This window comes from Mustela putorius, unplaced genomic scaffold (genome assembly GCF_011764305.1).
Source record: "Mustela putorius furo isolate JIRA1106 unplaced genomic scaffold, ASM1176430v1.1 tig00000870_pilon_pilon_pilon, whole genome shotgun sequence".
NCBI lineage: Eukaryota > Metazoa > Chordata > Mammalia > Carnivora > Mustelidae > Mustela > Mustela putorius.
In genome coordinates, this window is record NW_025421503.1 from 2,352,219 (window position 1) to 2,373,996 (window position 21,778).

The window sequence follows — 21,778 nt, forward strand, 5'->3', positions numbered from 1 at the left end:
GACCTAATTTTGTACCTAAATCAAGAGAAGCAACAAAGGAAGCCTAAGACCTGTAAAAGGAAGGAAATAATAAAAGAATAGAGCAGAAATAAATGATATAGAAACTAAGAAAACAGTAGAACAGATCAATGAAACCAGGAGCTGGTTCTTTGAAAATATCAATAAGATTAACAAATCTGTAGCCAGACATACCAAAAAGAAAAGGGAAAGGACCCAAATAAAACTATAAGTGAAAGTGGAGAAATACCAACCAACAGCAGAGAAATACAAATTATTAGAATAGTATGAAAAACTATATGTTAACTAACTGGACAAGCTAAAAGAGATGGATAGGGACGCCTGGGTGGCTCAGTTGGTTAAGCAGCTGCCTTCGGCTCAGGTCATGATCCCAGTGTTCTGGGATCGAGTCCCACATCGGGCTCCTTGCCCCGCAGGGAGCCTGCCTCTCCCTCTGACTCTGCCTGCCACTCTGCCTGTGCTCTCTCTCTCTCTGACAAATAAATAAAATCTTTAAAAAATAAAATAAAATAAAAGAGATGGATAAATTCCTAGAAACATACTAACTGCTAAAACTGAAGCAGGAAAAAAAAAATTTGAACAGACCAATCACCAGCAAAGAAATTGAATCAGTAATTCATAATCTTGCAACAGAGTCCAGGACCAGATGGCTTCATGGGAGGATTCTACCAAACATTTGAGGAAGAGTTACTACTTACTCTTCTTAAATGATTACAAAAGATAGAAAAGCCAGCATAACCTTGATACAAAAATGAGATAAATACACCATGAAACAGACAACTACAGGCCAATGTCTCTGAGGAGCATAGATGCAAAAATCCTCAACAAAGTACTCGCTGTTGAATCTAAGCATACATTAAAAAAAATTATTCACCACAATCAAGTGGAATTTATTCCTAGGTTGCAAGAGTGGTTCAGTAGTCACAAATCAATCAGTGTGATACACTGTATTAATAAATGATACGAAGCATTTGATCTTCTCAGTAGATGTGGAAAATCATTTGACAAACTGCAACATCCATTCATGCTAAAAATCTTAAATGAAGTAGCTTTGGGGGCAGCATACCTTAACATAATTAAGTCCATATGCTAAAAGCCCACAGCCAATATCATCCTTAATGGGGAAAATACTGAGAGCATTTCCCCTAAGGTCAGAAGCACAACAGCAATGTCCTCTTTCACTGCTGTTATTTAATATTTTACTGGAAGTGCTAGCCACAGCAATCACACAACAAAAAGAAATAAAAGGCATCCAAATTAGCAAGTAAGAAGTCAGACATCCACTATTTGCAGATGATGGAGTACTATATGTAACTAAATTAAAATACCACCCCATAAAACTGCTAGAACTGATAAAATAATTCAGTAAAGTTGCTGGATACAAAATCAATATACAGACATTATTCCATTTCTGTACACCAGAAATGAAGTAGCAAAAAGAGAAATGAAGAAATCAGTCCTATTTACGATTACATAGTAAACACTATGGTACCTTGAGTAAACCTAACCAAAGAGGCGAAAGTCCTGTACTCTGAAAACTATGAAACACTGATTAAAGAAATTGAAGATGACACAAAGGAATGTAAAGACATTTCATGCTCAGGAACTAAAAGAACAGATATTGGTAAAATGTGTATAGTACCCAAAGTAATCTATCCATTTAATGCAATGCCTGTCAAAACAGCAACATTTATTTTTCACAGGAACAAATAATCTTACAATTTGTATGGAACCACAAAAGACCCTGAATAGTCAAAGAAATCTTGTAAAAGAAAAGTATAGGTGGAGGCATCACAGTTGGTCAAGTTATTTTACAAAGCTGTAGTGATCAAAACAGTATGGTACTGGCATAAAATTAGAATAGAATAGGAAACCCAGTAATGAATCCATAATTATATGGTCAATTAATCTTTGACAAAGCAAAAAGGAATATCCAATGGGAAAAAGACAAGTCTCTTTAACAAGTGTTCAGAAAACTGGATAGCAACATGCAAAATAATGAAATTGGACCACTTTCTTACACCATAAACAGAAATAAATTGTAAATGGATTAAAGACCTACTGTGAGACCTGAAACTATAAAAATCCTAGAAGTGAACACAGGTATTAACTTCTTTGATATTGGCTATAGTGACTTCTTACTAGATATGTATCTTGAGGCAAGGGAAACAAGCAGAAATAAACTATAGGGACATCTTCAAACTAAAAAGCTTCTGGATAGTGAAGGAAAAAATCAACAAAGCTAAAAGTCAACCTGTGGAGTAGGAGAAGATATTTGCAAGTGACACATCTGATAAAGGGTTAGTACCAACAATACCTAAAGAACTTAGAAAATTTAACACCTAAAAAATGAATAATCCAATTAAAATGTGCAGAAGACATGAATAGACATTTTTCCAGAGAATATATACAGATGACCTACAGATACATGAAATGGTGTTCAACATCAAAGAGCATTAGGGAGATTCAAATCAAAACTAGAGTGAGATACCATCTTGTCAGAATGGGTGAAATTGAAAACATTAGAAATGTTAGTGAGGATGTGGAGGAAAGAGAACACTCTTGCACTGTTTGTGGAAAGGCAAACTGGTATAGCCACTGTGTCAAATGCTATGATGGTTTTTCAAATAATTAAAAATAGAAGTACCCTGTGATCCAGTAATTGCATTACTGGGTATTCATTCACACAAAAAATGTAAAAACGTTAATTCAGAGGGATACATGCACCCCTATGTTTATTGCAGTATTATTTACAGTATGTATACTGTGGAAGCAGCACAAATGCCAAATGCCCATCAGTAGATTAATGGATAAAGAAAATGTGTGTGTGTGTGTAGGTTGTTATACACACACACAATGGGATGTTGTTCAGCTATGGAAAAGAGTGAAATCTTAACCAGCTGCAAATATGGATGGAGCTAATATGTGTAATGCTAAGTGAAATAAGTCAGAAAAAGACAAGTACCATTTGATGTCACTCATATGTAGACTTTAAGAAGCAAAACAAATAAAGAAAGGAAAAAAAGACAGACTATTAACTATGGAAAACCTCCTGAGGGGAAGTGGGTGGGCAATGGGTGAAACAGGTGACAGTTATTAAAGAGTACATTTTAAAAATAATACACCCTTGCTTGAGCTGCACATATATTAAAAATAATCTCTGAATGTGTCATAATTTTTTTTAATTTATTTTTTATTTTCAGCATAACAGTATTCATTGTTTTTGCACCACACCCAGTGCTCCATGCAATCTGTGCCCTCTATAATACCCACCACCTGTTACCCCGACCTCTCACCCCCCGCCCCTTCAAAACCCTCAGATTGTTTTTCAGAATCCATAGTCTCTCATGGTTCACCTCCCCTTCCAATTTCTCCCAACTCCCTTCTCCTCTCTATCTCCCCATGTCCTCCATGCTACTTTTTATGCTCCACAAATAAGTGAAACCATATGATTATTGACTCTCTCTGCTTGACTTATTTCACTCAGCATAATCTCTTACAGTCCCGTCCATGTTGCTACAAAAGTTGGGTATTCATCCTTTCTAATGGAGGCATAATACTCCATAGTGTATATGGACGACATCTTCCTTATCCGTTCATCCGCTGAAGGGCATCTTGGTTCTTTCCACAGTTTGGCGACCGTGGCCATTGCTGCTATAAACATTGGGGTACAGATGGCCCTTCTTTTCACTACATCTGTATCTTTGGGGTAAATACCCAGGAGTGCAATTGCAGGGTCATAGGGAAGTTCTATTTTTAATTTCTTGAGGAATCTCCACACTGTTCTCCAAAGAGGCTGCACCAACTTGCATTCCCACCAACAGTGGAAGAGGGTTCACCTTTCTCCATATCCTCTCCAACACATGTTGTTTCCTGTCTTGCTAATTTTGGCCATTCTAACTTTGTAAGGTGATATCTCAATGTAGTTTTAATTTGAATCTTCCTGATGGCTAGTGATGAACATTTTTTTCGTGTGTCTGATAGCCATTTGTATGTCTTTATTGGAGAAGTGTCTGTACATATCTTCTGCCCATTTTTTGATATGATTGTCTGTTTTGTGTGTGTTGAGTTTGAGGAGTTCATTATAGATCCTGGATATCAACCTTTTGTCTGTACTCTCATTTGCAAATATCTTCTCCCATTCCGTGGGTACATAACTTTTTAAAGTTCATTTTTAAATTCTCATTCCAAATGGTATCATATGTTTGAATTTATTGATTTTAAGTCTCGTAAGTCTCTGCCTCCATTTTGTGTTTATTTATTGAGGAAATCAGGTCATGTCCCTTTCCCCTTAGAGCTTCTGAATTCCTCAATTTTCTTTTTTTTTTTTTTAAGATTTTATTTATTTACTTGACAGACAGAGATCATAAGCAGGCAGAGAGGCAGGCAGAGAGAGGGTGGGGAAGCAGGTTCCCTGCAGAGCAAAGAGCCTGATGCGGGGCTCGATCCCGGACCCTGGGACCATGATCAGAGCCAAAGGCAGAGGCTTCAACCCACCGAGCCACCCAGGTGCCCCTGAATTCCTCAATTTTCCTTATGAATTCCCATAGTGTATTTTAATGTGTTTCATTGTCTTTATCTCCTGTATCATAGTAATGTAGGATAATTAACTGACAATTTCTATTTAAATTGAGAGCTAGAAGATTTTGCTTTAATTTCATCTATCTTTTTCCCATACAAAAATCTCAGTCTTTCAAATGCCAATGTACTTTGTTTTATTCTACAAAACAATATATGCAACAGTTTCCTTATAAAGTGTTAACACTGCTTCCAACAGTGTGATTATTAGAAATATATTAAATACATTATTAAAAACAGTTTTAAGATTTTTGTTGTTTTTGCATATGTATTTTTTGCTGTTCTTTCTGGCTTTTGGTTATATTACCCATTAGGGATGGACAATCAATTAACTTGGTTGTAATCACTGTGAATTGTTCCTCTCTGCGATCATTGCCTCTGCATTGTTTATTTCATTTTCTATTTAGTTTTTAGGGCTTACCTTTTATCTTTAAATTTTTGTCAAGATTTACTTATTTCAGAGGTAGAGAAAGCAAGAGTATGTGAGTGGGGGAGGGGCAATGAGAGAGAGGGAGAGAAGCAGATTCCCCGCTGAGCTTGTAGCCTGGCTTCGGGTACGATCCCAGGACCCATGACCTGAGCTGAAATCAAGAGTTGGATGCTTAATCAACTGAGCCACCCAGGCACCTCTTTTTTAATCTTTAAATTTAAAAATTTTATACTTATCATAGGACTCTTGATTTCTTTTTTTTTCTTTCTTTAAACTTAAATTCAATTAGCCAACATATAGTACATTATTAGGTTCAGATGTAGAGTTTAGTAATTTATCAGTTGGATATAACACCTAGGACTCCTGTTTAATACAAAAAATCCTTTGCTACGTGATGATCTCTAAATCATTAGGACTGACTTTATATTAGACTAATAAATATGTAGTCTTTATTACAAAATAGGTAACAAAAATTCTTATAAAGAAAAATTTACATTTCAGTTCTGTTAGGAAAGCAGAAAATAATCCATATTTTATATTCCCAAGTGAAGACGGATAAGGCACTTACCCATTCTGACAGTTGTGAGGTGATATCTCATTCTACTTTTGATTTGGATTCCCCTAACTATCCCAACTGTGATCTAATTAGTCCTACATGTTTTTCTCTTTTTTTGGTGGTGCTGCTATTTAAAATGACTCCCATGCGTAGTATACAAATGCTGTCTAGTATTTTTAAGTGCAAGAAATACGTGATGTGCCTTACAGAGAAAATATGTGTTCAATATACTTGGTTTAGGCATGAGTTATAGTGCTGTTGACCATAAGTTTAATGTCAGTGAATTAACTATATATTAAATAAGGTGTTTTTAAACAGAAACACATATGAATCAAGGTTATATATTGGTCAGTTGATAAAAATGTAACCAGAGGATTGCAAGAAATTAACCCCTTATTTTCCCTAGGAGCAGTGTTTCAGTATTCCCTAAATCACTTTTCACAGCTATTTTATGGAATGCAGCTACTGCAAATAATGGGAATCAACTGTATTTTGATTAAAGAAGTGCTTGGAAAGGATGAGTCTTTTTTGTGGGAGTTAATCTGATGCTCTTCTTTAGTGCTGGTTTTTGTAAATCTTTGTCTGATAGAATTCTGTTCTAGGACCTGTTATCTTTTGGAAGAAGCCAGTTTCTCTGTTTTATTGATTTTAAACAAGTCATTAATAATTTTGAATTGACAAGTCATTATTCTAAAGTTTTAAATAATTTTAATGCATGGTCTTCTTAAATTATGAAAAGTAGGATTACCTTTGTAAGTTTTAATGCTATTTAATTAATGGCCTTATGGGACTATAAGTTTGTATAGTATGAAGCTCTGATTTTTTTTTTAATCTCTTATTTAATTTTCTAAATCAGGAGTTTTTTCTGTAAAAGTTTAGATAGCAAATTTGTTAGACTCTATAAAACACAAGGTCACATTTTCTTCTTTGTTTTTTATTTTTGTTTTTACAATTCTTTATTTAAAAAAAAAAAAAAAGAAGAGGAAGAAGAAAGAAAACAGGACACCTGGGTGGCTCAGTTGGTTAGGTGTCTGCCTTTGGCCCAGGTGGTCTTGGGATCAAGTCCCACACGGGCCTCCTTGCTCAGCAGGGGGCCTGCCTCTCTCTTTGCCTACCACTCCCCCTGCTTGCACTCATGTGCTCTCACTCTCTCTGGCAAATAAATAGAATCTTTAAAAAATGTAAAAAAGAAAAAAGAAAAGAAAGAAAAAAAACATTTTTAGCTCAGAAGCCTGGTCAGATTTAGCCCAGAGCTGTAATTTGCCAATTCCTATTCTAAAATTTTCATGTGTTATGCAATCAGCTGCCCCTCTTTGGGTAGGGAATCCCTTCTTCATCAGTATAACCTGTGTTTGAAAAAGGCTGAGGATGCTAATGTACCTGTTTTCTTTTAATCAAAATCTTGGCTTTTGTTTTGAGACATCAGGTATGTTGTGTTTTATTGATATGATGTATCTTGGCCAGAACCTCACTAACATCCCATACATCTGAGAAGAAAAATGAGGAGTAAGACCAGCCACTTAACATCTTTGTTCAGCAAGGAAAGACTGGGGAGCTAAAATTACTTGTCCATTTGCCAAGTATAATCCATTTTTATATAATTATGTATTTAGTCTTCATGATAACCATATAAAAGGAAGGCATTTTCATGTTTTTCAGATATATAATCTGAAACTCTAAGGTAGCACTGGACAGTAGGATTTTCTTCAATGATGGAATTACTGTGTATCTGTCCTCTACAGTATACTGTTGAGAATTACTGTATACTGATTACAGTATACTGTGGAATTACTGTGTATCTGTGCTCTACAGTATACTGATTACAGTATACTGATGGAAGTACTGTGTATCTGTGTTCTACAGTATACTGTTGAGCACTTGAAATGGAGCTAATGTAACTAAGGAAATAAATTTTAAGATTTATTTTTTTATTTAAATTTAAATAACCACAAGTAGCTAATAGTTACTTGTGCAGCATAGCTCTAAGAGCTTAAGTTACTTGCCCAGATTTAGACAGTTCCACAACTGGAATTCAAAACCAGGTCTGTGTAACTCCTAAGCTAATGTTTTTGCCATTATCCCACACTACCTCATTTATTAAAGGTGGATGGGCCCTACTCTACTGAGTAGAAAATGTAGCAAATTTATGTAGCCATTTTTCAAAATATGTTAACTTTTAGGTCACTAGTTCAGTTAATCTGGACTCTGGAGCACTGGATCATGAATATCAAGCAATACCTATGAATTTATTTTATAGTATATATATTATTACAGTATTATGTGAAGTAAGATTAGTGTACACTGAGAAGATTAGGGCAATAAAATGTTTTTAGCTATTAGCATACTTCAGTGTTTTTTTGTATCTAGGGAATAAGAAAGATCTAATCAGCTGTTTTTAAAATGGCTTTTAACTGTGAGAATTTACATTCTTTAATCACTTCAGAGATAAATTAACAAAGTATCTTAGGTACATGGGAGCGCGTTCTTGATGGCATCAGCTTTAATATTTTTTTATTGAGAAATGACAAAGGTATGGTATAGAAATCTTAATTCATTAGTGAATACCAAGTATAATGAAATCAAATGGAATGTCTTTTGGGAAGGCAGGCCTAGATAAATTATTCTGTGATGCTGATACATCTATCAGAGGGAGGCTTGAAGGGAAAATAACAGTGAATAAAATTTTTATTAGAATTGAGTCTGTAGGGGCACCTGGGTGGCTCAGTGGGTTAAAGACTCTGCTTTCGGCTCAGGTTATGATCCTGGGGTCCTGGGATCAAGCACCACATCGGGCTCTCTGCTCAGTGGGGTGCCTGCTTCCCCCATCTCTCTGCCTACCTCTCTGCCTGCTTGTGATCTCTAAATAAATAAATAAAATCTTTAAAAAAAAAGATAGGGGGCGCCTGGGTGGCTCAGTGGGTTAAGCCGCTGCCTTCGGCTCAGGTCATGATCTCAGGATCCTGGGATCGAGTCCCGCATCGGGCTCTCTGCTCAGCAGGGAGCCTGCTTCCCTCTCTCTCTCTCTCTCTGCCTGCCTCTCCATCTACTTGTGATTTCTCTCTGTCAAATGAATAAATAAAATCTTTAAAAATAAATAAATAAATAAAAAGATAGAATTGAGTCTTCATTTACCCTGTCTGAAGTCTCGGTCTAAATCAGTTATGACTGGCTTAAACAGAAAATAGCCTAACTAGAGTCTCTAGCTTCTCCTCTTCTGCTCAGAAAATATTGAAAATGTGTCATAAATGAAGTATAGGCACTATCACTGTCATCAGAGAATATTTAGAGTCCTTTGACTAGTATTTCTTCCAGTTCGTTTATAATTTCCCTTGTTTGTAAGCCAAAGAGACCTCTTTGCTCTGGATGTCCTTTGTCAATTTCAGCAAGCCTCCTTTCCTATGTAAAGAATCAAGCTCTTAAAATATTTGTTCCCTAGGGAGCTTTTCATTTGGCCTTGAATGGATAATCTTTGGGGAATATTTTGATACCTGAATGACACTGGAACATTTTGTTCTTAGAGCCAGTGATTTTCCTGCATTATTTTTTGCTTAAATATTTATTAATTTAGAGATCAGGAGAGAGAGAGAGAGCATGAGCAGGAGGGGCAGAGGGAGAGAGAATCACAAGCAGACTCCATGCTCAGCGCAGAGCCCCATGCAGGGCTTGGTCTCAACCCTGAGATCACAACCTGAGCCAAAACCAAGACTTGTAGCTTAGCTGACTCTGCCACTCTGGTGCCTCTTTCCTGCATTCTTAATTCAAATCAGATTACATCCAAAACACAGTTCACTTTGGCTTCAGATTAAGCATGAGATACGTAAGAAGGAATGTTTTAGAAAGTTAGGAACAAAGGATTTGTAATGGAAGGAAATTGTCTTTATGAATAATATCAGTATAAATGGTATTTCAAGATACAACTTGAATCATCCAGTACTCCAGATCACTCTTATTTTTTACTTTCTCCATAGCATTTATCACTTTGTAATATATAACTTATTGTATTTATTGCCTGTCTGTGCTCCATTAGAATATCAGCTCCATAAGAACAAGAATCTTTGTTTTGTTTATGTATATCCTAAGCACTTGAGACCATGGTCTGACGTGTATTTGTGTACTAAGTGAATACTATGATCTATCCTACTACATCCCTCAAATTTTGTATTCACTTCTTCTTAGTAATTATTTTATTGGTATATTCCATATAAATTAGGCAGTTAACTAATAAAAAATAATACTCTGCTATCCAGGATGATGAGAGAATTTTAGGAATTATACTCTAAAAATATATGCAGCAGTTTGGAGTGCTTGAGTTTTTAATACTTTAAATAAAACCCATCGTGTTGCTTGGATACCCCCAAAATGTATCAGGAAATGGAGGATGACAATCTTCTCAATTAAAAAAATATTTTTGATATATCTTTCTCAGATGGGAAAGCTGACACCCGTACCTGCAGGTCTGATATGTGCATCTATAACTGTGCTTGCAGCTAAAGAAGAAGAATACAAAAAGCAGCTAGTAAAACCGGAGCAGGTAATTTACCTACAAAAGTTTGTGGATTTTGTATAATATAAATATGATGCAAAAGCCATGAGTGTTTTTACTTTTGAGTTATCTCTATTCATCAAAAATGTATTTGAAGTATTTGTTAAGCCCATATTACAAGTTGAAAGAAGTAATTTTAGGGTATGTCAAAATAAACACTATATTTTTTATATGTAAATCAAATATCTAAAATTCTAACCCCAATAAAATAAATAGTGATTTTTCTTAGTGAATAATCAATTAGTAGTAGTACTGGATCTTAGTACTTAAAAGCAGTCTGATTTGTTTTTTCTTAACAAATTTATACAAGCACACCTGATATTTGAAAACCCTAGTTTAAGAAATTCATTAAGATCTCAGCTTTGAAAGTGACCTTAAATATTTCCTTTTTTTTTAAATTAAATTTATTTATTTTCAGCATAATAGTATTCATTATTTTTGCACCACACCCAGTGCTCCATGCAATCTGTGCCCTTTATAATACCCACCACCTGGTACCCCCAACCTCCCACCCCCCCCACCACTTCATTCCCCTCAGATTGTTTTTCAGAGTCCATAGTCTCTCATGGTTCACCTCCCCTTCCAATTTCCCCCAACTCCCTTCTCCTCTCCAACTCCCCATGTCCTCCATGCTATTTGTTATGCTCCACAAGTAAGTGAAACCATATGATAATTGACTCTCTCTGCTTGACTTATTTCACTCAGCATAATCTTTTCCAGTCCCATCCATGTTGCTACAAAAGTTGGATATTCATCCTTTCTGATGGAGGCATAATACTCCATAGTGTATATGGACCACATTTTCCTTATCCATTCATCTGTTGAAGGGCAGAAAGATTCCCCCTTTTTTTTAATAAACATATATTTTTATCCCCAGGGGTACAGGTCTGTGAATCACCAGGTTTACACACTTCACAGCACTCACCAAAGCACATACCCTCCCCAATGTCCATAATCCCACCCCCTTCTCCCAAACCCCCTCCCCCTAGCAACCCTCAGTTTGTTTTGTGAGATTAAGAGTCACTTATGGTTTGTCTCCCTCCCATCCCATCTTGTTTCATTTATTCTTCTCCTACCCACTTAAGCCCCCATGTAACATCCATCTTTTTCAAAGAAATGGAACAAATAATTCTAAAATTTATATGGAACCAGAAAAGACCTCGAATAGCCAAAGGGATATTGAAAAAGAAAGCCAACGTTGGTGGCATCACAATTCCGGACTTCAAGCTCTATTACAAAGCTGTCGTCATCAAGACAGCATGGTACTGGCACAAAAACAGGCACATAGATCAATGGAACAGAATAGAGAGCCCAGAAATAGACCCTCAACTCTACGGTCAACTCATCTTCGACAAAGCAGGAAACAATGTCCAATGGAAAAAAGACATCCTCTTCAATAAATGGTGATGGGAAAATTGGACAGCCACATGCAGAAAAATGAAATTGGACCATTTCCTTACACCACACACAAAAATAGACTCAAAATGGATCAAGGACCTCAATGTGCGAAAGGAATCCATCAAAATCCTTGAGGAGAACACAGGCAGCAACCTCTTCGACCTCAGCCGCAGCAACATCTTCCTAGGAACAACGCCAAAGGCAAGGGAAGCAAGGGCAAAGATGAACTATTGGGATTTCATCAAGATCAAAAGCTTTTGCACAGCAAAGGAAACAGTTAACAAAATCAAAAGACAACTGACAGAATGGGAGAAGATATTTGCAAACGACATATCAGATAAAGGACTAGTGTCCAGAATCTATAAAGAACTTAGCAAACTCAACACCCAAAGAACAAATAATCCAATCAAGAAATGGGCAGAGGACATGAACAGACATTTGTGCAAAGAAGACATCCAGATGGCCAACAGACACATGAAAAAGTGCTCCATATCACTTGGCATCAGGGAAATACAAATCAAAACCACAATGAGATATCACCTCACACCAGTCAGAATGGCTAAAATCAACAAGTCAGGAAATGACAGATGCTGGCGAGGATGCGGAGAAAGGGGAACCCTCCTACACTGTTGGTGGGAATGCAAGCTGGTGCAGCCACTCTGGAAAACAGCATGGAGGTTCCTCAAAATGTTGACCTTAAATATTTTCTAATTCAGCCTTCTGTATGGTAATGTAGTCCCCTCTACGATAGGCACACTAAAGTGGCTATTTGTCTTCTATAACAATAAAACTCTGGATAAAGGAACCTAAGGCAATCATCCATTTCCAGGCAGCTCTCATTCAAGTTAAGGTACTTCCCTATGTCAAACACAAACTTGTTTCATAATAAGTTCTATCCTTTGGCCTTGTTTCTCTTGGCATTGCTACTGTGCAGAAAAATTCTATCCCTGGATAGAGTCAGATTCTGACTTCTCTTATTCTTGATCATGTATTTCTGTTAATACTGCCCGAGATTACATTTATTTTTATGTTTATGTTTGTTTTGAGTGTTCTTATAATCAGCCTTGCTTATAATCAGCTTTTGACCATGAAATAGTTAACTTGGAGTTCTCTAAAATTAATCAAACCTCGTTATATGGGCCACTGGTAAGCTATTTATTTTTCCAGTTGGTACTTATGTTTATGTACTTTTTTTTGGATTCCATTACAGTTATGCCTCTTTAACTTAAATTTTGTTGATCTAGTCTATCATACCAGCTTGTTGATACCTAATTATGGCTGTTGATTCTGTTCACCATTGTACTTTTTTTTTGTACTTTTTTTTAAGGGGAATCTTTCTCTTTTATTAGATTAAAAAACAAATAAAACCTAGAGGAATTGAGGGAAAGAAATACAGAAAAGATCTGGGCAAAGCTCAGAGATGACAAAGTAGAGAAACAGAGAGAGGTGGGGGAACATTAAGAGCCCCAAGTCAGGCATGAAAGAGGTTTCTAAAGAGTAAAAATCTCCTTATTTGATGACAGTTTTCTGGTATAAGACTTGGGGCCCAGAGCCAAGGAGTGGCTCGGAAAGTGCTGAGGTAGTGGGCGGCAATCCATAGGCAGTGAGGTTCTATTTGTAGGCATCATTGATGATCTTGAAGCCTTGAGCAGTGAAATAGGGGAGGTCTGTGACAGGGTCTAAGTACAGGGCTGGGCAGTGGGTTGCAGGGAAGACCTCCCAGAGACCTTGGGGGCTGCCCTTGGGGAAACCATTACTCAAATGTCACTTCAGTCATTATCACTGAAAATTATGAATGCACAGGACAGTGAGAAGGAGGGTTGATGGGTCCAATGCTGGCATAGGGAGTCAGTGCAGAATCTGTGGGAGCAGGATCAAGTCCTTGCACATCCACAGTCTCTTCTTTAGGGTGTGGCTCCCCTACAGGCAGCACTGCTACTGAATGGTAGGTGATTATGGGCCCAGGGCACTTCTGCTTCTTCTGCACTTGCTTCTTTTTGTCAGCCTTGATCCACTCATATGTTTCTAGTAAATGAAAGTTGAGCTCTGTGATCTTGGCCTTTCTGAGCAGTGCCTCCTGGATCAGTAGCCACTCGCAGTGGGGACTGCTTTCACTGCTATGACTGGCCCTGCCTCTCCTGTACCCAAAGGAATGTCTGTCATGTATGCTCAGCTCAACACATGGAATTCTGCCAGAGCCATTTTCCTGTAATTCCTAGTGGCAGCAGTGCTTTCTCTTATCAGGCCTTCTGAGAGCTACTACCTGGAATGCTGACTTTTTGAGGTCTCAAGATCTTGAGAGGCTCCTTAATGCTTTGATGACTACTCAGCACTTACGTCTTGGTTTTTCTGCTTCTCTGTCACTGGATGGTTCATCCCCTTCATGGATGTCAAAGTCAGAATCCACCTAATCCTCTGTGTCTGACTGGTGCCCTTGATACTCATTATTTCCCAATCCCTCTGTGAAACCCCCATAAATCATCTGATAGAACTCATCTTCCTCCTGTGCCTCCAGGAACCCAGAAACCTGGTTCCTCATGGTCTTCTGGGGACCTGGTTGCCAGCCAAACTCATACCATCTACAGAAACTGCGTTCCTACCAGCAGCCCCTCCTCCCGGCGCCCTGTTCACTGTTGTAATTTTTATCTTTTCCAGCCTGAAGTCACCCCTAAGGTTTGTCTGCATTCTTAGAGAAATTTATGTAAGTCTGAATCTGAATCCTGACTCCACCACTGACTATTCAGATGACATTAAAGAGAATTCTTAATGGTGGGATAAATATTTGGTTGTATGAATGTACCATTACCAAATGTACAATTTCCATAATTTTTTTGAAATTTAATGTCATTCCAATTATTTTGCTATTGTAATCAGTGCTTTGTTGAAACACCTTGTACATAAATCTTTACATACATTTATAACTCTTTCCTTAAAATGAACTTCTGGAAATGGAACTGTATGTCAGAAGGCATAAAGAATACCAATACCATTGCCAAACTGACATGCATAAAGGTAGTATTCATTTAACAAAACTGTTTCCTGAATTCCTCTTGTCTGTGTATGCACTGTATAAGCACTGGGTAAAGTTTCTTAAATTTTCTTTAGCAATCTACGATAGTCATTCTCCTATATACTTGCTAATACACAGTTTTTTTTCTCCTTTTTATTAATCTTAGAGAGATGGTGATTTTAAGCTTACCTTGACACTATCATCTTTGAAGAGCTCAAAGTCTGGGTATTCCCGAAAATCTGTTTGTCTCAAATAGCTGAACTTACATATTTCTGAATTTAAAAATTTGTATTCTTTACTATATTATAGAATACACAGAATTCCTTGGTATTTATTGTGTTCCACAATACATTTTAAATAGAATTTAATTGAATTACTTTTCAAACAAAATTGGTGGCCAGCTAAGTGCTGGGGAATATTCCCAAAGATGGAATCCAATTTCTGAGGAACTTAAATTTATGAAGTTCTGGGTAACTTTATTCGGTTGTTATGGGTAACATTGTGTACACTGTAAAGTGAGTTTTGCCTCCTTTTAAATTTACTTAAAGCCTGTACTAAACCAAAACACTGTGAATGAGGTATTCTGGTTAATAGAATCTTCTAGTAAAGTTGTGGTTAACTCAGAAAATCCTTTTATAGTTCAACTCTTATTGTTAAACATCTTTTTAAAAGTTTCAGTATATTTCTACCTTATTAAGTACCATCTAGTAAAATAATTAAATATGTTAGAAAAATTTGCAGAGCCACGGGGTTATCATTTTTAAAATAATTTTATTTATTTGACAGAGAGCGAGTGAGAAACACAGTGAGAGAGAGAGAGCACAAGTAGGGGGAGCGACAGGCAGAGGGAGAGGGAGAAGCAGGCTTGCTGCTGAGCAAGGAGCCTGAGTGAGGGCTTGATCCCAGGACCCTGAGACCATGACCTCAGCCCAAGGCAGCCTCTTAACTAAGCTACCCAAGCACCCTGGAGATTATCATTTTTTTAAATTATGAAATTTTCAGTATTATATGTAAAATGGTGCATTTGCACTGTGTGTATACAATCAGCCATAGACATCATTACATGTTTCTTTTTAAAATATTTCTGTGATACATGTTTGATTCACTGTTATTTGCTTGCTTTGACCCAAAAAAGAAAAACCCCCAAAATAACAACAACAACAACAAAAACAGAAGAAATACTGATTTAAGAGTTCTAGTTACTTTGGTTCAGTTTAAGTTAAATGTGGCTTTATATGGTTTTATAGCTTACTTAATCTAATTGTAATTTCTAAGAGAGTACAAATTGTATTTGTACAATATGTGCCATTTCAGCCCAGAGCCTCTAATCCATAGTAGGAATGTTCTTCCCTCAGTGAAGACAAAATTCTCAGAGTACAGTTGAAGTTCTTTTTTCCAGCTTTATAACTGACAAATAGGAGTTGAATATATTTAAGGTATACAGCATGAGGTTTAGACCTATGTATTACATTATAAAATTATCACCACAATCAAGCTAATTAATATGTCACCTCTCATAGTTAACATTTTCTTCTGTGTATGTGTGGGGGTTGTAAACACTTAAGATCTACGCTCTTAGCAAATTTCAATTCTACAACACAGTATTATTAACTATAGTCACCATCGTGTACTGTATTTCTGGAACTTATTCTTTAATTGAAACTTTTTACTCTTCAGCCATCACCTCCACATTTCCTTCTCCACCCATCTCTGGTAACCACTATTCTACTCTGTGCTTCTTTTTGTTGGTTGGTTGGTTTGCATTTTGGTTGTAAGTGAAATTGATCTTGCTTTCATTGGATTATTGGCATTTGTATTTTTTTTTGTTGTTCAGGTATAATTAACATACAATGGTAAATTTGTTTCAGGTATACAGTGTAGTGATTCAACAATTCTGTACACTTGTGTGTTTGTGTATCTCACATCTTGTTTATATCTTATTTATTCATTCTTTAGTTGATGGACATGTTGGTTGCTTCCATATCTTTCCTATTGTAAATATTGCTACAGTAAACATAGGATTGCATATATCTTTTTGAATTAGTATTTTTGTTTCCTTTGGATAAATACCCAGAACTGGATTTGCTGGATCATATAGTTGTTCTGTTTTTAATTTTTTGAGGAACCTCCATACTGTATTCCACAGCGGCTGTACCAGTTTACATTGACATGAGGGTAGTGCATGAGGGTTCCCTTTTGTCCATGTCCTCACCAACACATTATTTCTAGTCTGTTTGATTTTAGCCATTCTGACAGGTGTGAAATGATATTTTGCTTTGCATTTCCTTGATGATGAGTGATGTTCAGCATCTTTTCATCTGTGTATTGGCCAACTGTATGTCTTCTTTTCAGGTTTTCTGCCCATTTTTAATTGGGTTGCTTGCTTTTTTGGTGCTGAGTTGTATAAGTTCTTTATATGTTCTAGATATTAACCCCTTATCAGATACATCATTTGAAAATATCTTCTTCCATTTAGTAGGTTACCTTTTTGTCTTACTGTTTGCTTTGCTGGGCAGAAGCTTTTTATTTTGGTGTAGTACCAGTAGCCTTATTTTTGCTTTTGTTTCTCTTGCCTTCCAAGTCACATCTAGAAATTTACTTCCACAGCCTGTGTCAAAGAGATTGCTGCTTCTGTTTTCTTCTAGGAGTTTTATGTTTTCAGGTATCACATTTAGGTCTTTAATCCATTTTGAGTTTTTGTGTGTATGTACTTTGAAAGAAAGAAGTCCCACTTCATTGTTTTGCTTGTAGCCATCCAGTTTTCCGAGCACCATTCATTGAAAAAATCTGTCTTTCCTCCATTATATACTCTTGCCTCCTTTGCCATAGATTAATTTATTTTGTAAATGTGCATTTGTCTCTAGGCTCTGTATTCTTTTCTTTTGATCTTTGTATCATTTTTTGTGCCAGTATTTTATTGTTTAGATTACTCTAGTCTTGTATCTTGAAATCTGACAGCATAATACCTCAAGCTTTGTTTTTTTTTTTTTTTTTTTTCTTAAGATTGTTCAGCAAGGGGTGCCTGGGTGGCAGTCTGTTAAGAAGCTGACTCTTGGTTTTGGCTCAGGTTGTGATCTCAGGGTCATGAGATCAAGCCCCACATTGGGCTCCATGTTCAGTGGGGAGTCTGCTTAGGATTCTCTCTCTCTCTCTCTCTCTTTTTCTCCCTCCATCTCTCTGAAATAAATAAATCTCTTAAAAAATAGATTGCTTTGGCTAATAAGGTCTTTTATGGCTATATACAAATTTGGGGGTAATTTGTCCTAGTGCTATGAAAAATGTTCTTGGCACTTTGGTAGGGATTGCATTAAATCTGTAGATTGCTTTGTGTAGTATGGTCATTTTAGCAATGTTTGCTTTTCTAGTCTGTGAGCATGGAGTGTATTTCCATTTCTTTTTGTCAGTCATCTTCAGTTTCTTTCATCAATGATTCATAGGATTTGGAATACCAGTATTTCACCATCCTGGTTAAATTTATTACTAGGTATTTTATTACTTTTGGTTCAGTTGTCATTGGGATTATTTCCTTAGTATCTCTTTTGGCTACTTCATTATTAGTGCGTAGAAATGCAATGGATTTCTGTATATTAATTTTATATCCTGTGGCTTTGCTGAATTAACAGATTTAGTAGTTATTTGATGGTTCTTTAAAGTTTACTATATATAATATTATCATCTGCAAAGAGTGAAAGTTGTATTTCTTCCTTATCAGTTTGGATGCCTTTTATATCTTTTTCTTGCCTGATTACTATGACTAGGACCTCTGGTACCACATTGATTAAAAATGGTGGGAGTGGATATCCTTGTTTTGTTCCTGATCTTAAGAGGATAAGCTCTCAGATTTCACCATATAATATGATGTTATCTGTGGGCTTTTCATATGTGGCCTTTACTATATTGAGGTATGTTCCCACTAGACCTATTTTGTGGGGAGTTTTTATTGTAAATGGGTGTCTTACTTTGTCAAATGCTTGTTATACTTGTATTGATGTTATTGTATGGTTTTTGTACTTTCACATGTTGATGTGATAGATTACATTGATTTGTGCTTACTAAACCACCCGTGCATACTCGGAATAAATCCCACTTGACCATGGTGAGTGATTTTTTTCACACATTGTTGGATTCACTTTGCTAACATTTTGCATCTATGTTTATCAGAGATATTGGCCTATAGTGGGTGTGTGTGTGGGCGTGGTGTCTTTATCTAGTTTTGTTGTCAAAGTAATGGTGTCCTTGTAGAATGATTTTGGAAACTTTCCTTCCTTTTCTATTTTTTCGAATAGTTTGAGAAGAATATATATTAACTCTTTTTTAAATGTTTTGTTGGATTCACCTGTGAGTTCATTGGATCCTAGACTTTTTTGTTGCCAGATCTTTGATTACTGATTCAATTTCATTGCTAGTAATTGTTCTGTTTCAATGTTCTATTTCTTCCCGATTCAGTTTGTGAAGTTACATGTTTCTAGGAATTTATTCATTTCATCTAGGTTGTTCAAATTGTTGGTATATAATTTCTTATAGTATTCTCAATAACCTTTTGTATTTTGGTGGTGGTGGTTATTATTTCTTTTATTTCATTTCTGATTTTATTTCCTTGAGTTCTCTCTCTCTCTCTTTTTTTCTTTATAAGTCTTGCTAAAGATTGATCAATTTTGTTAACCTTTTCAAAGAAACAGGTCCCTGGTTTCATTGATCTATTGTAGGTTTTTTGTTGTTATTTATTTTCTAGTTCTGATTCATTCTTCTTCATCTAGTCTACCGTTGAACCCCTCTGGTGTATTTTTTAGTTCAGTTATTATATTTTTCAGTTATGTGACTTCAGTTTGGTACTTTCTTATATTTCCTTATATTACTGACATTCTCACTGTGTTTATTGTTTTTTCCCCCCCTACTTTGGTGAACATGTTTATTAACCATTACTCTGAATTCTTTATCAGGTAGATTACTTATCGTTGTATCATTAGGGTTATTTTTCTGAGGTTTTCTCTTGTTCTTTCATTTGGAACACATTTCTCTTTATTCTCATTTAGCTTGACTGTCTCTCTCTACCTCTCTCTCTCTCTCTCTTTTTTTTGTTTGTTTGTATGTATTAGGGAAAACATATGCCTAATTTGAAGCTAGACCTCAGGCAGCACCTTTGAAACCATAGAAATATTTATAGTTCTGTGGAGCCAAATTTTAATTTCTGTCGATCTCCAGAATATGAGATTTTGAGGTATCCCCAGGGTGATACTTGCCAAAATTGTGGCTCCAGATGAATGTGTAAGTTCTTTCTGGGAGATCTCCTCAAAGTCAAAGTGGTGTACAAGAATGGCATTTCCCTGCTTATGTTCTAGGAAACACCTCATTAACCTATAGATATATGGGTAGCCTAAAGCCTGTTGGTAGACTGAAGCTCCAGGCTAAGTATATAGACCTATTTTTTTTTTTTTCAGAAGACTAGGGTTATGTTTTTTTTTTTTTTTTAAAGATTTTATTTATTTATTTGACAGAGAGAAATCACAAGTAGATGGAGAGGCAGGCAGAGAGAGAGAGGGAAGCAGGCTCTCCGCTGAGCAGAGAGCCCGATGCGGGACTCGATCCCAGGACTCTGAGATCATGACCTGAGCCGAAGGCAGCGGCTTAACCCACTGAGCCACCCAGGCGCCCGAGGGTTATGTTTTACTTTGCTGTCTGTGCAGTACCCTGGGTTGGACAACTGCCAAGTACTTTCTTTCCAATTTTTACATTTCCATAGTACTCTGGAAAGCCAGTCCCTTTGACCAACAAGCCCAGATGGTTGAGGAGTATCCTCTCAGTGAACAATGTATGCCCACTGGCTTTACCTAGGCAGGTGGAGAGTATAGGGGGCTGGGCACATTCACTGGCTTTAAAAAGACAACAGGGAGGGTGCCTGGGTGGCTCAGTGTGTTAAGCCTCTGCCTTTGGCTCAGGTCATGATCTCAGGGTCCTGGGATCAAGCCCCACGTCGGGCTCTCTGCTTGGTGTTAAGCCTCTGCCTTTGGCTCAGGTCATGATTTCAGGGTCCTGGGATCAAGCCCCACATCGGGCTCTCTGCTTGGCTTCCCCCTCTCTCTCTGCCTGCCTCTCTGCATACTTGTGAGCTCTCGGTCAAATAAAAAATTTAAAATCTTAAAGACAACAGGGAAAATGTTTTGACTATCAAGCCTGTGGGCTTCAGGAATGCAATGGAAGTTTGTAGGAAAATGCTGTGACTGCTTTCATTTGCCAGCCTCAGCCAAGGAAGAAGGGATTGACACACTGTCCATGTTTACTGACTTTAGCTAGGGAGTGGGAAGGTGCTATGACTGTGCTAGCCTGCCCCAGCCAGGAGCTAGGTAGTGCTGCAACCACTGACAATTTCTGTCTTGAAGGCAGCGGGATAGTGCCACAACCATTCACCCTGCCTGTCTTACAAAGTCAGTGGGAAGTTGCCATGTCTCAGATCACCTACCTGTACTATCAGAGTAGGTGGAGAGTACAAAATTAGTGTCAGCATCTCTGTATCTGAGGAGATTTTCAACAGTCCCCTGCTTCTCCATCAAATGCTTTTAGGTAGGCATTTATCCTTTACATAGAATTTAGATGCTTTCAAACTACTGTTTTTTAACTGGCTCTCAGGTTGAGTGGGAAAAGGCCTTTATTTTTTTTAAAGATTTGTTAATTTGGGGAGACAAGATGGCAGGGGAGTAGGAGGAGGCGCCCTTTCAACCTGTACCCTAAAGTGAGCTGATTACCTTCCAAGGAACTCTGATCACCCACGAAATCAGACTGAGATCAGAATTATACACGTCTGGATCTCTACCGGAACAGAAGACGCCAGTGGGCAGGTAAAGCGGAGTGGGGAAGTTGGACTGATATTGGAAGATAAACAAAAGGGGGAGGGAGCCACCAGAGGCGACCAGTTGGAAAGTAATATCCCAATATGGGAGTGCCCTGCACCTGGGGACCAGCATTAACTAGGGAGTCTGGTAGAAAGCACTCAAAAAGAGCAAAGGATCACCGGGGGGAAATTGTGGAAATCGGGGTGTTAGGGTCAGGGGCTTAAGTCCCCAGACCCAGGACAGCCACCCCTGGTGCAGAGCTAGAGAGAGTACAACAGCGAACCAGGTCTTGGTCCCTGAACAACCAGCGCTTCTGAGAGTGCCTGGCGCCCGGCTCCCCTGAGGGGCTGGGAGCCTCGCCAGCCAACAGAAGCACAGCCTTTTTGCAGTCCCCACGCAAGTACCCTGTCCTGCCATC

The 21,778-nt window shown here is 37.4% G+C and overlaps 1 protein-coding gene and 1 pseudogene across 3 annotated transcripts in view; one reads left to right on the plus strand and one right to left on the minus strand.

Moving 5' to 3' along the window:
* Nucleotides 1-21,778, plus strand: part of APOOL (apolipoprotein O like) — a 146,382-nt gene that overhangs the window by 49,064 nt on the left and 75,540 nt on the right. For 2 of the 3 annotated variants that reach the window (XM_045085578.1, XM_045085580.1), the window contains exon 2: nt 10,009-10,113. In XM_045085578.1, the coding sequence (XP_044941513.1) occupies nt 10,009-10,113 (105 nt within the window). Of the gene's footprint in view, nt 1-7,068; nt 7,089-10,008; nt 10,114-21,778 lie in introns of those variants that run through there. The other variant, XM_045085579.1, reaches the window with a different exon arrangement.
* Nucleotides 13,033-14,097, minus strand: LOC123393499 (annotated as a pseudogene).